The sequence below is a fragment of the Sphaeramia orbicularis genome, chromosome 17 (assembly GCF_902148855.1).
Source record: "Sphaeramia orbicularis chromosome 17, fSphaOr1.1, whole genome shotgun sequence".
In the NCBI taxonomy this organism is placed as follows: Eukaryota; Metazoa; Chordata; class Actinopteri; order Kurtiformes; family Apogonidae; genus Sphaeramia; species Sphaeramia orbicularis.
The window spans coordinates 51,348,956-51,368,256 of NC_043973.1; the positions used below are offsets into that span (position 1 = coordinate 51,348,956).

Here is a 19,301-nt window from a genome sequence, read left to right on the forward strand (position 1 = left end):
ACCCTTTGAGAGAAAAAAAGTATATTCCCATGTGTATTTGACCATATGCTTCATCCAGTTTGCATGTTACGGATCTAGAAACAGTGAGAAGATAATCTGAATCTGAACTGAAGAAAATTTAGACTAAATCTACGCTACATGATTGTGACCAGTGCTGCACTTAACCCAGTGTTTTTCAGCCTTGGGGTTGGGACCCCACGTGGGGTCACCTGGAATTCAAATGGGGTCATCTGAAATTTCTAGTAATTGATAAAAATAATTAGAAAAAAAAGTACTAATAAAAAATATATGGTGAGTTGAAAGAGACAATCCCAATCCATGACAGACATGACAAACTGAAGCTGAAACTGCAGCACTGTGGTTCTGTTTCTGTGTCAAATGTTCACTGTGGTCAGTTTCAGATGCTGCAGCTCTTTCATAATTCATAGTTTCAGTTCTTGTTTGTTCAGTATTAATTGTCCTCCTTGTAAATCACAGCTGGACTGACTGGACAGATCCTGACCAAGGAAAATCAAATTCTCACTTTGTGCAGAAATCTACACCTGGATTTACTGCCTCCGTCCATAATAATATACATTATATAGACTGAATGTGTCTAAAATTAACATTTATTTGTAACATAGTACAGCAAACTATATTACATGATCAAAAACAAATTAATGTTAGCAGTCTCCGTTTGGAATATCTGGGGTCGCCAGAAATTTGTGATGTTGAAATGGGGTCACGAGCCAAAAAAGGTTTGGAACCACTGACTTAACCCTTAGTTGTTGTTTTTTTAACGTTTCTTTTGTTTGCTCTCTGTCATTTTTTGGCTGTTTGTTACCTTTGAGTCTGTTCTGCTTGATTCTTTTTCTTCCATTTCAGGCTACTACAAAAAAGTCTATTCGGATTGTATTCTATGCTACATGAGGAAAAACAAGTGAGAGGTGTTTGTGTAACCGGTGGTGTCGGACTGCGTTGTGTTCTTCTTTTTTAATGAGGAGACCCGCACGTGTGTCTTTGGAGGCAGTCTCCATTTATTGTTCTGACAAGTGACAGAAAACATAAAAACCTCTGGTCAGTATCCCCCATTAAACAACATCCTCTCCCACAGAAATCTGGAACAAAAGGGCACATTAAATTATTAAAACGAAATATAGCATACCTGACAAGTGACAGAAAACATAAAAACCTCCGGTCAGTATCTCCTGTTGAACAACCTCCTACACAAACCAAAATGACACAGAAATGTGTTTAAGCACATTAGAAACACCTGATACAGTCTGAACTAGCCGACTCATGTAAAAAAATTACATTAACAGAGGCTAAACCAAAAATTTTCACAAACTGCACGGCTGCTTACCTCTCCCACAGAAATCCGGAACAAAAGGGAAGAGGCAAAGGCGCCAAAACTCCGGTTATAGTGCGCAGTGTCACACTGTAAATCGCTCACTGGGGAACAGACCCAAACCAAAAGTTCCACACACTGACCCGGAGGCCCACAATGTCAGTTACCAACCAAAAGAAATGAAAATAAAATGAACAGATTTTGTGTAATTATAACAATACGCAATATAATATACATACCCACATTGCTGCTAAATAATTGACCCTGTTACATTTGTTCTTCTTCAGTGGGTATAAAAATGCTTTTTTTTTTAATACATTTATTTAAAACCCATTGTCGCTTATGTAGCGGTTGTATTTGTGCGTCGAGTTAGATATGACAAAACCGAACTTCTTTGGACACTTGCCATTTATTCCTGGCAGAAAAGAATACAGTCAGTCTCATTAGTAACACACCTATTCTCACACTGCTAAGCTAAAATTAAAACATTCCAAGTTAGCTAACGCACCACATGTTAGTCATGCTATGAACAAATAACACTGGTCAACAACATATTTAGTGTTTCAGTTTTTTGAGCTGATTTAGGATAATTTTGGTGCTGAATCCAAAAATCACATTAATTTTGCTCAGTCAGGTCAACTTTCTGAACTCTGCTACATATTGGCTTTTTAACATTTTTGCTTACATTTATGGGCATTTTCACATCATATGATACAAAATTCTTTCATATTTCTTGCAATAAATGAGTTCTGAAGATTTTACTTTTGCCAATTTATGATTAATGTTTTTTTTAATATTACAGGTGAATGAAATGGCTTCGACTAGAAGATCTGGCAAAAATAAGCCTGATGTATTCTGGTACATCTGCAGTGAATACACCATTGTACCTAACAGGAATCCTGTTAGAAAAGGATTTTTTTTCTCTTAAAACCTATTTTGGGTGAGAACTATATAAAAAATCAACTGATAAAGTCACAAAAATGTAATCAATTTTTTGAGAAGATCAAATTTTTCAAAATCAAATTAGCGAAAAAACCTGACCTGATTGGGAAAAGCAGATGTCATTTTTGGATTTAGCGCTGCAAAATGGTCCTAATTCAGTTGAAAAAACCTAGACAACTTGCAAAAAACATTTTTTTGTAACCCAGTGTAATTAAAAATATCGTCATTTTCACTCAAGAATATGCACAACCGATAGGGAGCTAAGCGTTACACAAATATGCTGGTGTAATACAATCACTTCGATATGAAATTAAAATAAAAAATGTAAAATAATGATGGTGTAGCATACACCCCCGAATGAAGGATGACACTTTACTGATGATTTTTTAGATTTAATGGCAATAAATCCTTAAATTAACTGTAAGAGTTAAAGAACAGACAAATAAAAAACATGTGTAATTACAAAGCACTTACATGTCACATTAGCAACATAAGTATGACGATTAGCTTGACTGAAACCTAACAATAAATGTTAGCTCAGCTCGCTGGCGTCAATGACAAATTAATAAACTGGTGAGAGACACAAACTATTCAGTAACATCTGTACATTTAACACAAACGTACCTTGTGCCTCTTCAGAGGGGCAGCTAACACAAAACAGTGAAGTGACTCTGCATGTCGTTTTTAACTGTTTTTTCTCCTTTTGATGTTAAGATAGGAAGTTACTTTTCAAAATAAAAGTCTGCTACGTCCAAACCAGAAGTTACCCATTACGTAGCCAAAATAAAAACAATACGCCAAGACACAATTACAGAAGGGAATTTAGCAATTATACGCAGGCTTATTTACAGACGGGACTGACGATGTGTGCACTTACCAGGTAGACAGCACAGCCAAACTGTTGCTATCTCCCTGGGGTGCATGACCCTAGTCCGCAGGGGTGTGGCGTTCAATGCCCATCAAATAAAATTGTAATTAATTCAAGAACACTGTGAGAGATGGCAAGTGGAGTCACACTACATACATTAACTCCATTACACTTACAGTAGTTTGTATTCCTTTGAGTAAAAAGCCTTCTCCGCTGGGCAAAGTTAAAAAAAAAAAAAAAATTCGGGGTATTTCTGCCGCGCAAGTTATACGTCACACTATACGCTGGGCTGCATCACCGCAGGTCCGCTGTGTAAAAGTCCAGCCTGTCTCACCTGTTACTCCTTTGGCTTCGCTGTGGAAATCAGTCAATGGCGGCAAAAAGGTGGGATCACCATCACCTTTTTTCTGGGATCTCTGTGTAAAATTGTCTAATGATTGCACCATTTTCAGGTTATTTCACAGTGAAATGTATATAACCGACCAATTTTCACCGCCAATCAAAATAAACCGTGCAATCTGTACTCTCATTTCTCAAAATCAGAGCTGTGACACTGACGCAGTCATTTTCTTGACTGAATGTTAACAGTGGTTTGGTTCAGTGTTCAGTTTTAAAACTAGGTCACGTCTGATTGGATAGTTTTGACTTCTGTGTACAACAGGGAGTCCTTCTTACAGACTCTGTTCATTCTGTTTCTTATGTCTTTACTCTTTCCTCTTCACTATCTGTGCGTTCCCATGACAACTTTTATTCCTGGTTTAAACTGATTAAAGGTTCGATCCTATTTCAGATGTCCATGTAAACACTTTATTCCAGTTGAAAAAGAAAAGTTGGGATTAAATTCAAACCCAATTAAAGTCAGTGGTTTAATCCACTTTTGAATGCGCTCTAAATTCTTCCTGGACATGTAAACCCTTTATTCCGTTTGGACTTTATTCCTTCCATTCTGCACATGCTCAGTGTCTTGTCCTGTGGCGATGACGCACACATTCTGCGCTGGTGGAAGAATCTGCACTGCAGTCTAGTCTTCCCAAAGCGTTCCAGTGGAATATTCTGATGGGATCTACCAGCCTGGAAAACCCTGAAGGAACAGTTCAACACTTTTTTTATTCATTCATTTGTCCTGAACTAATGAGTTCCATAAGTGGGACAAACAGTTTGAACTGCAGCCCTAACGTTAGCTTAGCTTAGCCTAGCTTAGCAGAATGGTTTCATTCCTATGGTCAGACGTAGCCAGGCTTTTAGAGGTGATTTGTAGTATTTTAGGAGTGATTTTGTGAAATTCAATTCTCCCTAATCATTACCCAGATAGCAGTTACCTTTGGGCCGGATCCGCATTAAAGCCTTTACATCTGTTTATAGCTCACATCTGTTTTCTGACTTTGGACCAAATCTGCATCTGATCCGTCTTTCAGCTCTCTCTAGCAGTTGCGGGGTTGTGCTGGCTGACGGATTCGGCCCAGAACAGTCTCCCATCACACAACCAAGACTGTTTTTTAAAGGTGTAATGCTGATCTGGACCAGAATCGTAATATGAATCTGGACCAACATGATTCTCGTGTATATTCTAGATGTGATTGAACGGAGCTGGGCCAGAGCTGGACCGTTTCTGCAGAAGATCCGTTTCGCGGAGTCGTATCTGTTTTGGGCCGATGTGCATTTGGACACCAGGCCAGATCCACCAAACGGTTTCGGGCCGAATCGGTCAGCGATTCTGTTCCAGATCCGTCCCAGTGTCTCTTTGCTATCTGGATACTTTAGTCCGCTGGGGTCAATATGATCACAAACTGAGGCTCAAATCATGGTCATGTGACTTACTGCAGGAATAAAATCTGGGCAAATAAAAACTAATGCAAAGCTAAAACGGTAAAGCAAAGCTAATTTAGCGCATGCATCTCTTCCAACAAAAAGATTTTCCAACTTCCATCAACACAACAGTCCCAAGACTGTTTGAGTGCATTTATTTTTGATCCAGTTCATATGGGAGATATTCAGTTTGACGGATGGAGAAAAAAACGATAAAAAGCTGGTCCAAATTCTCTTGGCTGGAAGCAAAAAAGTTACTACGCGAAACTGGCTCAAACCCCATCTACCTGCTATAGATGAATGGATCAATATTATTCATGAAATTTACATGATGGAATGGCTGTCATATTACCTTAGAGTCCAGAAAGAGAAATTTTACAAAATCTGGAGTAAATGGACTGAGTATGTCAAACCTATAAGACCAGACTTCTCTTAAATTATTGGAAAAGGGTCAGGAAACAGTGTCTTACTGATCTAGACTTTTTTTCCCCCTCTCTTTTGCCTATGACCTTTAACCTGAACCCTTTTTTATTTCATTATACTGCTACACAGGAATTTTGTCTTTGAAAAACCTTCCAATGTGAAAGCTTCTAATGTTCTTGTTGAAAATAGTTTTCACCAATGTTTACCTAAGGTCTAAAACATCTGAAAGAGCTACATGGGGAAATACTCAGATGATCTGTGACTGTTCATATGTAAATATTATGGTGTGTATATATAATATATATATATATATATATATATATATTATATATATGAGGAAGAATGTAACAGATTGTGGCATTGTCATTTGTAAGTGCTCTTTATAAATAAAAAATTAAAAAAAAAAAAAAAAAAAAGATTGTATGACTGCAGTAAGTTGCGGATCTAAAGAAATAATTAGGGAGAATCGGATTTCACAAAATCACTTACAAAAGACAACAAATCACCTTTAAAAAACTGGCTACGTGTGACCATGGAAATGCAGTGACTATGCTAAGCTAAGCTAACAGAAGGGCTGTGAGAACCGAATAAATGTTTCTCATGTAAACCTTTATTCGGGTTTAACATTTCCATGGAAACAGAAGAGAAAGTACTTTAGTTCCGGATTAATTTCTTCTGGAAAAATAAATCGGATTTAAACAACATCATGTAACCATACCCTATCTTAGATGAGAACATCATCCTACATAATACATAAACACAATAACCATACAAATATACTATAGCCATTAAATTAAACCATATTGTATCATAAAACTACCGCCTGTATGTAAAGTGGCCTGATGATGTGCAACACAGTCGCATGAACTGGTTAAAATGTTACTTATAATTTAATGCATTAATGTTGCTACTATAATATTTAAAGTTTTATATCAGATGAATAATTAAAAGTCCATAACTACAAGATGAAAAAAAAATCCCCATTGTTATGAATCTGAAATATGGAATAAGTGAGAAAAAAAAATACATTTTGCATAATAAAACAATGAGGAGAACATAATGGAACGGGGACAATCCAGTATGTGTTAAATGAAGATTTAATGAAGAAAGGGAGTGATAAAATTTTTTCAAGCAGACGATCCCAAATATATTTGCAAAGAACATGATGGTGCCTCTCTCTCCCTGACTGAAAAGGTCATGTTTAGCGCCATAGCTCAGTAGACTATACATTAGCTTTTAATTTAACCTGGCTTTGGCCACGAAAGTGAAGGCAGCACAGGTGTACCATGATGAATGAGACGGATAAAAGCTTTGGCTTCCCCTGTCTGCTGCTACATGGTCAGGCTAATGAGCTGTGGCTTTTTACAAGAGCACTACTGACAACACACACTGCTTTAGTGCAGTTCACAGTACAGGAGTTTAGAGTGTCACAGTCAGAAACAAGATGTTTCCAGACTGTTAAGGGAAACCGAGTGTGGCTTGGTTTTCTTTTCAGATTCTACAGTAGAGCATCAGCCAGAGCAAAATATATATTACATTTTGGGGCAGGGGTGTCAAACTCATTTTAGTTCAGGGGCCACATTCAACCCAATATGATCTCCAGTGGGCCGAACCAGGAAAACATTAACAGGAAAAAAAACTAAATTAAATTATGTTACTGTTTACATCGACAAAAATCTGAATAACATGAACAACTGGAAACGAAAGCAAGTGCAATTTTAACAATATTACGCCTCAGATTATCCTTTACACATGTGCAATATAACTTACATTATAATTACAAATGCACAAAACATTAATAACAGGCAGAATATTTGGTAAAATTGCATTCACTTATCTTAAGACGTTTCAGGTTTTTCACATTTTTTTGCAAAATAACATTTTTTTTTTAATATAAACATTTTCATGTAATTTTACTTTTTTACACTAAAACAAAGAGAAAATGTGCTGTTTTCATTATTTATAAGTTTAATATGATAGTATTTTACTGGTTCTGACCTACTTGATATCTAATTGGTCTGTATGTGGAATCTGAATTAAAATGATTTTGACATCCTTGATTGTTAATCTCTTCAGTGTAATTTTTATATTTCACAAATTCATCCCAGGGGTTGGATTGGATCCTTTGGTGGGCCAGATTTGGCCCCCAGGCCGCATGTTTGACACCTGTGATTTAGGGTTTAGGATTTGGCCTCAATATAATGGCCATTAATGTGTTAGTTTTTATTTTATTTTATTTATTTATTTATTTCGAACATGCAAAGAAACAAAATAAAACAAAATGAAGCAGATTAAGAAAAAAATAAAATAACACTTAAATGAACAGAATCTATCTTCAAGTACGTGCAAGTCTGAATTTTGCATGGTCAAAAAGGAGTTGGAAGAAGTATAAACTTATTTAATCCTACTCCTCAAGTGCTTTTGTGAAAAACACTTCAGTCTTACAAAGCATGTTTTAAGATTATTATATTAATGAATCTATTGTTGAATATCTTCATTGCATTTTGGTAAGTGTGGAGATTTTTCAAAATAAACAACGGTGACAAAAGTAACACTGACAGCAAGTTACGTTAAAGACGCAGACAGATATGGACGGAGCGTTCTGTCCACCTTCTGCCTACATTCTGTACGTAATTCTGTCCGTTTTCCGGGAGCTAACGGATGTGTACCCAGAGCCATGTAAAAATCATCATATTATCTAATCTATGAGGCTCTGTGCGAACCCAGATGGAGAAGCAGTACCACCAGGAACCATGGAGGTAGTGGATCTTTGTAGTCGCTTTTCCATTGACCCTCAAATTGTGCAAATATAACTTGTGCATAAAAATTTACCTAATGGAAAAATGACAATTTCGCAAAAAGTCTCATTTTTCTATTAAAAGTTTTTGCGCTGGCTAGAGGTGGTTTTTGGGGCGTAGTGCAAGTGATATATCATGCAAAACTGCAATGGAAAGAGCTTTTTTCACAACTAGTCAGGTGAATTAAAAAAAAATGGATGTTGACGGACGTTACAACAAGTGAAGAAGAAGAAGAAACATGTTGCGGTATGTGTGGACACACCAGGAAACCCAATCATTTTTTAATTTAGTACGAGATAGAGGGGTAATATATAATAATAATGAATATATCTGTAAATCAACATGATATTTACGTTCATCGCCATGTTTATGGAATGACTTCTCGTCATGTCGCGATAATAAATAAACAAATCATTGTACTTGCAATTTAATGAAAAACCGGCATTACGCACTTCTGTTTTTTCCACATTTAGTAAATATGGGTAAAGTTTTGCGCAGATGTCCAATGGAAAAGCCACTTGTGTGATTTAGTGAAAAACTACACAGGAAAAATTACAGAGTATTTTCTCCAGAGTCAAAAATATTTTCCTCAAAAAGAGTAACTTTGGCTCAATATTTATTTTGGAGAGCTCTACCCAAAGAGTAACTTTTACTCTTTTTAGAGAGGGACCAAATGCTATCTGAGTAGAGTAAAATTTTCTTCAATTGGAGTAAATTTTACTCAGGCCAGGGGTGGTTTTTCAGGTGTAGAAAAATTGGTATATCACACAAAACTGCAATGGAAACAGCTTTTTTCGCAACTAGAGTCAGGTGAATTTAAAAAAAATAGATGTTGACGTACGTTACAACAAGCAAAGAAGAAGAAGAAACATGTCGAGATATGTGTGGACACACCAGGTAACCCAATCATTTTTTAGTTTAGTATGAGATAGAGGAGTAATATATAATAATAATGAAAATATCTGTAAATCAACACCATATTTACATTTGTCGTCATGTTTATGGAATGACTTCTCGTCATGTCGCGATAATAAATAAACAAATCATTGTACTTGCAATTTAATGAAAAACTGACATTACGCACTTCTGTTTTTTCCACATTTAGTAAATATGGGTAAAGTTTTGCGCAGATGTCCGATGGAAAAGCCACTTGTGTGAGTTAATGAAAAACTACACAGGAAAAATTACAGAGTATTTTCTCCAGAGTCAAAAGTATTTTCTTCAAAAAGAATAACTTTGGCTCAATATTGATTTTGGAGAGCTCTACCCAAAGAGTAACTTTTACTCTTTTTAGAGAGGGACCAAATGCTATGTGAGTAGAGTAAAATTTTCTTCAATTGGAGTAAATTTTACTGAAGCAAATTCCCTGTGTACTGACATATTTATGACAACTACCCTCATCAATATCAACATTAGCCTCTACATTAGTATTACCTCCTCTGTTGTGTTACCTCCTATGTTTGTTATTTCTGACTTTCTTCTTCCTTCTTCTCAAAAAACGTTCCTCTTCTTCGTGGTAGTTGTCCAGTATGGTAATTAAGACCGGTGCCCTCTGGTGGATGGATTGAGAAATGCTCATTCCAACACATTAAATGTCAGTAGCAGCACTTCGTTACAGTCAAACTAACGACGACGACAATTATGGAAGCGATTAGTTACCATAATCTAAATTAAAACGCCTTTGAAGAAATGCTTTTTCATTTTAAGAATATAGCTGTATTATTTGACTCATAAATAAAATTATTAATAAATTATCCAGTCTGCATTTTCATTTTCTTATTCAAGACCGCTCATTCTTTTACCTAATTAAAAAGAAAAAGAAAAACACATTTGAGATTTAATTCTCAAAACATGCCCCCAGCAAATAGTTACCAAAATTCAATTTGAAATCTAAAATTGGAAAATTCAAATGCATTAGCAAAAATCCTTTTTCATTTTAAGAATGTGGCTGCATTATTTGACACATAAATAAAAATTAGTAATAAATTGCCAATCTGCATTTTCATTTTCTTATTCATGTTGCACGTTTTATGACACAATCAAACAGAAAACAGAGGACATTGCTTTTTCATTTTCGTGGAATAAAGTGGTATCAGTGCATCCCTAACGACTGATATTGATATTTTTGCTGAAAGAGTCATTTTTTCTTCCGTTTTCTCTGTTTCTGATAGAATAACCCTCAAATTTAACCCTAAAGACTCAGAGCAATTTTTATGTCAGTTCCCAAATGAGTTTTTCCCCCTATGTAACCTTTCTTAAATACTTTATCACCATATATTGTGAGATTATCCTCTGTATTTTGCATTTTTTCAGTCAAAATCAGGAATTTTCCATTATAAAATTTATTGATTATGAAAATGTTCATAAAAGGTTAGATTCAACTTGAGGTTTCTTACATAAAAAAAAGGGAAAACTGAAGAAAAAGGGACTTTTTCAGTAAAATATATCATTAATTGAACATAAACCCAGTGTGTCCATCCACTGTCATTGATCCAACTCCATGGGTTTTACTGGTGAATCAATGTTGTAGAAGATGACAGTGTTTCCACGGTAACTACAGAGCCTCTGAACGTCCAAATGGGTCATATCTGATGACCATGAAAAGACGACAAACTGTAATTTACACCAATTATTTACATGGTGTCAACACTTGTAATCTACAAATCACAGCAGACATTTTTACATCATAATAATAATATAATAATAATCCTAATTATTTCAGCTATAATACACACCATGTTTGTTTTACAAGCTCTTGTACTGATTCATATAATTAGGTCCACATATATATGATGATGTATGTCACTGCTGCCTGTCATTTCTCAGTCTGATGCATGAAAACTGTCTATTGTCTGATCTCTGATGACAGTGTAATTATAAAATCTGAGATAACGGATAACTGTGAGTGAGTGTGGGATTCTTATTTGACTTTTGGGCGCAAAAAAAACATGGAGAACTGTTGTATTGAACCATAGTGTGTACACCCAAAAGCACAGCCTGTAATAGTCTGCAAGTCTACCGGTTATTTGTTATCCATGTGTTATTATTTTTATGCTAAAATGTCAGGTATGTTGCTCAGTTTAGCAATTCAGAGCTGGTGAAAGACAGAACCCAGCGTGTCAATAATGTATTTTTGTTTGGTGATTTACTCAGAGCATGTGACTGTGCTACAATATGAAGCTCAGAATAACAGATTATTTACGAGTCAATATTGATGTTAGCCTGTCTGACTAAAGCTGTGAGTTATGAGTACACATGCAGCTTGTTGATTTATATTTAATCACATCTGCTCTGGTATTAACCCATAAAGACCCAGTGCTACATTTGTGGCAGCTCCAGTATTAATTTTGCTTTATATTTAACCATTTTAAAGTAATTTATCACCATTTCCTCTGTGTATTTAATTCACTGATCATCATAAAAAAATTACATCAAAATAGAGAAAAACTGAAGAAAAAGTGACTTTTTCAACAAAATATATTATTAAGTGAATGTAAAAACAAGTGTCCATCCACTGTCATTGGTCCAACTCCATGGGTTTTACTGGTGATGATGTTTCCATGGTAACTAAGGAGCCTCTGATCATCCAAATGGGTCTTATCTGATGACCATGACAAGATGACGAACTGTATATTACACCAATTATTTACATGTATTGATAGAATTAGTGGATGAACAGATATTAAACAGTTTAGATCAGTAGATGGATCAGTGACAGTGGATGGACACATTTGTTTTTTATGTTCTGATATTGATATCTTGGCTGAAAAAGTCACTTTTTCTTCAGTTTTCTCTATTTCTGATATAATAACCCTCAAATTTAACCCATAAACACCTAGAGCTACTTTTGTGTCCGTTCCCAAATGAATTTTTTCTCTGTATTTAACCTTTCATAAGTAATTTATCACCGGTTATTGTAGTATTATCCTCTGTATTCTGCATTTTTGCAGTCAAAATCAGGTATTTTACATTATTTAATTTGTTGATCATGAAAATGTTCAGAAAAGTATCGATTAAACTTGAGGTTTCTTACATGTAAAAAAAAAAGGAAAACTGAAGAAAAAGTGACTTTTTCAGTCAAATACATAACATGTGTGCACCCACTGTCATTGATCCAACTCCATGGGTTTTACTGGTGAATCAGTGTTGTAGAAGATGATGGTGTTTCTGTGGTAACTAAGGAGCCTCTGAACGTCCAAATGGGTCATATCTGATGACCATGAAAAGATGATAAACTGTATTTTACACCAATTATTTACATGGATTGATAGAATTAGTGGATCAACAGTAATTAAACAGTTTAGATCAGTAGATGGATCAGTGACGGTGGATGAACACATTTGTTTTTATGTTCTGATATTGATATCTTTGCTGAAAAACTTTTTCACTGTTTCTTCAGTTTTCTGTGTTTCTGATATGATAACCCTCAATTTTGGTCTGAGCTTTCATGGACGTCTACATGATCAGTAAATTAAATATAGGAAAATACACGATTTACACTGAAAGAAAATGCAACCCCCCCCCCCCCCCCCCGCAGATTATATTATAATCAATGGTGAATAAGTACGTAAGTAAGTAAGTAATTTTATTTATAGAGCACCACAGACAGGGAGTCACAAAGTGCTTTACAGTGCAAGACAATTAAAATACAATTTAAAATGCAATATATACTGTATGTTAAGTGCAATCAGTTTGTAGCAGCCCTGAGTCAGTTTGATAAATCACTTAAGAAAAGTTATTATAGAGAAAAATTGTTGACACAAAAGTAGCAAACATCCATTGTCGATCTAAACCATCTACTGATGCAAAATGTGTAATAACTGTTGATCCATTAATCCTATCAATACATGTAAATAATTGGTGTAAAATACAGTTTGTTGTCCTTTCATGGTCATCAGATATGACCACATTTGGATGTTCATAGGCTCCGTTGTTACCATAGAAACACTGTCATCTTCTACAACATTGAATTCACCAGTAAAACCCATGGAGTTGGATCAGTGACCACTTGGTTAATGTTTAATTGAGGACATATTTTGTTGAAAAAGTCACTTTTCCTTCAGTTTTCTCTCTTACTGATATAATAACCTTTAAATTTACTCTAAGCTTTTATGAACATCTACATTATCAGTGACTCAAATATACAAAAGTATCTGATTTTTACTGAAGAAACTCAAAATAAAGAGGATAATATTTCAATAAATGGTGATAAATTGCTTAAGAACGGTTAAATATAAAGAAAATTCCATTTAGGAACTGACACAGACGTAGCACTGGATCTTCATGGGTTAAATTAAAAGTGAGGTATTTTTTATAGTGAGGTAAATGAACTAAATAGTGAGTGTGCCTCTACGTGTCAGACCTATTTTTATATACAGCAGAACTCACAGACACCCTCCTGGACGGTGCATCCACAGATCCCTCATTATTTCTCCCCTGTTGTTTGCAGGGACGTCTGTTTTCCAGGTGACAGCATCGGATGCAGATGACCCGACCTATGGGAACAGCGCCAAGATAGTTTACAGCATCCTGGAGGGACAGCCCTATTTCTCCGGTGACCCTAAGACAGGTAACCTGGTTCTGTGCTCACATTTAACTGCAGCTGTGGGAGTTCAGACCGGACGGGTAACAGGGGATCACCTCACACAGGCAGCACTGTAAACAAGCTAATGAGCCCAGAGCTAAAGGAAACACCCCAGTCTATTAAATGTTCAGGAGCACTGGATGATACGCAGCCAGTGAGTTCCTGTGAATTTGGGTTTTTTAAGCTTCGGAGCCAATTTTTTCAGGAAAACCTAGGTCGGAGGTAGAGGAACACCTTCAAACAACACCCCTCCATCTGCTCTGTAATGTTTTTTTTACACTTTTTTTTTTTTTTTTTTTTGGAGTAAGAGCAATGCTGTTTGTTTACTCGAGTAAGCAACAATAACTTTTCGGGACCCCTGCTGGTGTTTATTTATATTTTTCCTCCAGGAAAGCACAAGGGATACTATTATAGACTTTATAGACAAACATTGAATCAATGTGAGGCCCAAAAAAAAAAAGCAGGTGAGGTCTTCAACAATATTTGTTCCAAATATGAACAACCACCGGGTTTCAATACATTATGCAGTGTCTGTGTAATTATAATATTTACATAGACAGCCACTTGGAAAAGTCTGGCAATAAAAAGGAATTCATCCACCCCAAAGCAACCAACGTAATCAACCATTCTTTACCCTTTATGAAGCACTCATAGAAATACACTGCAATGCAAAATGTCGACCTTAGTGTGTTATTGGAGGACATAACAAGACTTTATTACTTTTGTGAAAATTTTCACGATTTTTTTTTTCAATTATGTAAAAAAAAAAAAAAAAATCAAGGTTAATGAAGTTACCATATGTGATTCCTTACCTGTAAGTGGCCAAAAATAAATAACTACATAAATAAAATTAATTTTAAAAACCCCAAGAAAAATAGATATAATTTGAAAGAAACATGTATTTTAGAACATTACAACATCTCTTTTAGAACATTAGACCAACATAAGTGCTGACCCCTGTCCACATCCACATTCTCCTTTGAACGTCATTCCTTACATTAGTACCATTACTTTGTGGTACCTAACAAAGCAGGTCCACCCCCTGTTCATGTGCAGGTGGACCTTACAGACCCTGGAGACCACATTGGACCTGAGACTGTCCTCACTGCCACTGTCTTGTAATGTGGTCAGAAATGACCAAAATAGTCACTTGCCCGATAAAGGGTTAAATATTCAACTGCATGATGAGATTTTAGTGCAAAGCTGAAGTTCACCTAAAAATATGACACAATAAAACTGTGTTTAACCTTCCTCCTTTAGACAAATTCTGGCTTTCATCAAGGTTTTCATCTTAAAAACACAAAGAAAACACTGTGTTGAAAACATGTGGAAGAGGCGGGTGCTAAAAATGACAGAACCAGAAGAACAAAAGTCCCTTAAGGCAAAAAAAACGGTGTGATGAGGACTGTGTTCTGACGCAAAACTCACAGATTAAACGACCATTATGCAAATGAAAGGTCAAACATCAGGTTGAAATGTGTGGAGTTGTTCTATTTTTTTTTTTTTTTTTTTTTTCTTAGTTGTCTGGCTGGCTGTCGTCATCACATTTGTGAGGTGGACCTTACAGACCCTGTAGACCACATTGGACCTCAGATTGTGGACTCACTGGAACTGTTGCTGTCACTAGTCGCTTTTCTATTGACCCTCAAACTGCACTATCACTTGCACATAAAAACGACCAATTCACTAAAACTCTTGTTTTTCAATTAAAAGTTTTTGCGCTGGAAAGAAGTGGTTTTACGGGCGTAGTGCAAATGGTATATCACACAAAACTGCAATGGAAGGACCTTTTTCTGCAACTGGAGTCAGGTGAATTTGAAAAAGTTGGATGTTGAAGGATGTTACAACAAGCAAAGAAGAGTTTTAAAAGAAACATGATGTGGTATGTGTGGACACACCAGAAACCCAATCATTTTTTAATTTAGTACGACATAGAGGGGTAATATATAATAATAATAATAAATATATCTGTAAATTAATATATTTACGTTCGTCGCCATGTTTATGGAATGACTTCTCGTGTCATGTTGCGACAATAAATAAATGAATCATCACATTTGTGATTTAATGGAAAAGGTGACATTACGCACTTCTGTTTTTTTACATTTAGTAAATATCGGTAAAGTTCTGCACAGATGTCGGAATGCTATTGCTGATCGGTGTTATCGTGCAGAACTTCAGGATCATCAGAGATTGGAAATAGCATCTTTAGTGCGATATGTGGCTAATTTCGTAAAAAATAAATAAATAAAAGCTGTTTGTTTAAATTGTTTTAAATCTTCACTAATGACCCTTCCTTGCTCAGGTGATTGAGGAGTTCGGCTGATGTGTCATTAATCGAACTGCATCACTAATATAGCAGCTTAAATCTATTGTATTAATACTGGATAATGTTTCTGCCATTGTTAGTTGCAAACAGATAAACACAGTCCTGAGGAAAGGATTTTTCACTCTCTGTGTTTATAAGCAGCACTCAAACCTTCTCAACTTCAATAAAAAAAAGAAAACTTTCTACATTTCATGAAGTGGTGCCAACTATTTTATTAAAATAATATTGCCCTGAGGAGAACATTGGCATAGTTACAGCAGCCCCAGTTAGAGGCATTAGCAGCAAGTAGAAAGAAAACACATAATCAGTTAGACCAAACAAAAAAACAAAGTTAAGGATTAAGTAGCAAGAATAAGATAACATGTCTAATAAAATGTCATAAATAATAGTGATTTTCTGTGCATAAATGAGGACTGCGGCAGATGCATAGGACTATATCATGTGTATTAGAAAGTTTCAGTACCACAGAATGAAAATAAAGAAATAGCAAACAGAGTTATCAGAATAAATAGATTTCCAGATATCAAAGATTGCAGAGTATGGGTTATCAGGATACTTGAAACTGAAGTGCATATGAAGTCACTGTGCATCGAGTGACTGAAAAAAGCAACACTAGCCACAGACAGGAAAGGCTTCCTGGAATATAGGTGAGAATCACTGTCCATAACAGCCTTCAGTGGGAACACTTTCTGCTCCTCCTCATCACCACCTCCATTTAGTCCAATGGTGAAGCCACAACAGAGCTGGACCTCTGGGATTATTCTGTTAACCCCTGATAGGATACTCACAATTCCAACCTTCATGGGTTATTGGAGGACAGAACACGACTGTATTACTTTGGTGAAATTTTACACCATATTTAGTTCCCTACCCATAAGTGGTGAAAAAATAGAAAAAATATTTAAAAAATCTGAGAAGTAAATATAAAAAAACACATGTAAGGTGAATGGAACATATATTTTACAACATTAGACAAACATACTACAAACACATAGAAATACTTGACGTTCTAATTTCAGAATTTAGTTCGTTCAGAATGTATTACTTTTGTGATTTTTTTTTTTTTTTTCGTTATTATGTAGAAAATCAGTCAGTGAAGTTACCATATTTGGTTCCTTACCTGCAAGTGGCAAAAAAAAAAAAACACAAACAAACAATACCCCAAGAAGTAAATATAAAAAAAAACACATGTAAGGTGAAAGGAACATGTATTTTAGAACATTAGAACATCACTTTTAGAACATTAGACAAACATACTACAAACTCAGAAATACTCTGAAGTTCTACATTTCAATCTTCATCTGTTATTGGAGGACCTACCAAGAATTTATTACGTTTGTGAAATTTTTCTTTTTTTTTTTTTTCTTTTTTTTTTTCTTATGTAGAAAAACAAAGTCACTGAAGTTACTGTATTTGGTTCCTTACCCGTAAGTGGCAAAAACAAACAAACAAAAAAACCCCAAGAACTATACATTTAAAAAAACAAAAAATACAAGAAGAACACACATGTATTTTAGAACATTAGAACATCACTTTTAGAACATGAGACAAACATACTACAAACTCATAGAAATACTCTGAAGTTTAAAATTTCAATCTTAGGAGGACATACCAAGATTGTCTTACATATGTGATTTTTTTTTTTTTTTTGTTATGTAGAAAATCAAAGTCAAAGAAGTAACTGTATTTGGGTCCTTACCTTTAAGTGTAAAAAAACAAAACAAAACCAAACAAATAAGAATTAAAGCATGTGTAAGATGAAAGGAACATGTATTTTAGAACATTAGACAAACATACTACAAACTCATAGAAATACTTTGACGTTCAAAATTTCAATCTTAGTCTGTTATTGGAGGACAAACCAGGAATTTATTACTTTTGTTACTTTTACTTTTACTTTTTTCTTTTATGTAGAAAATCAAAGTTAATGAAGTTACTGTATTTGGTTCCTCAACTGTAAGTGGCAAAAACAAACAAGCAACCCTCCCCCCCAAAAAAACCCAAGAACTATACATTAGAAAAAATAAAAATAAAAAATTACAAGAAAAGCACATGTAAGGTAAAAGGAACATGTATTTTAGAACATTACAACATCACTTTAGAACATCACACAAACATACTACGAACTCATAGAATACTCTGAAGTTCTACATTTCAATCTTAGTTTGTTATTGGAGGACCTACCAAGAACGTATTACTTTTGTGAATTTTTTCTTTTTTTTTTTCCTTGTTTTTCTTATGTAGAAAATCAAAGTCAATGAAGTTACCATATTTGGTTCCTTACCCATAAGTGGCAAAACAAAACAAACAAACCCAAGAACTATATATTTAAAAAATACGAGAAAAAACACTGTGAAAAAACATGTATTTTAGAACATTAGACAAACTACACAAAACTCATAGAAATACTTTCTACTTTACTTCTGTGATTTTTTTAAAAAAACTTTATTTTGTGGAAAATCAAAGTCAATGAAGTACCATATTTGGTTCTTTACCTGTAACTGTCCAAAAAAAAAAAAGAAAAAAAAAAAACAAGAGCTAGAAAACTAGAAAAGTACTCAGAGAGCGCAGACCTCCGTCAAGGCAGATCAGCCCCCCCGATCACCACCAGAATTTAATCATTTGTTCCTTGTGCCTGTATCAACATTTCTTAAAAATTTCATGAAAATCTGTCTGTATTTTTTTAGTTATCAGACAAACGAACAGTTACATAAACAGACAAACCCCCGATGAAAACATAACCTCCCCTGTTCCTTGGCAGATGGAAAAATACAAGAAAAATACATGTAAGGTGACAGGAACATAACTTCCATACATTAGACCATCATCAGTGCTGCTCAGACCCCTGTCCACATCCACATTCTCCTCTGAACATCATTCCTTACATTAGTACCATTACTTCCTGGTACCGAACAAAGCCAGGTCCACTCACTGTCCACACACAGGTGGACCTTACAGACCCGGAGACCACAGTGGACCTCAGATTGCTCCTCATTGTAACTGTTGCTGTCACTATCTTATAATGCATGCAGAAATGACCAAAATAGTCACTTGCCGCTAAGGGTCCAGAAGTGGCATCCAGCCCACAGCACGTGACGGTGCATTTGTGAATAGTTCATCCTTTTTTTTTTTTTTTTTTTTTCCAACAGTCACAGTCGGACTGCTTCTCTCACTTTAATGGTTTGCTGCCTCTCCATGTTCGGCCTGACAGGAAACGCTGAAGT

The 19,301-nt window shown here is 35.3% G+C and overlaps 1 protein-coding gene across 1 annotated transcript in view; it reads left to right on the forward strand.

Moving 5' to 3' along the window:
- Positions 1-16,074, forward strand: part of LOC115437427 (desmocollin-3-like) — a 162,964-nt gene extending 146,890 nt beyond the window's left edge. The window contains exons 3-4 of the mRNA XM_030160649.1: positions 13,614-13,789; positions 16,054-16,074. Of these exons, the coding sequence (XP_030016509.1) occupies positions 13,614-13,789; positions 16,054-16,074 (197 nt within the window). The remainder of the gene's footprint in view (positions 1-13,613; positions 13,790-16,053) is intronic.
- Positions 16,075-19,301: the final 3,227 nt, after the last annotated feature.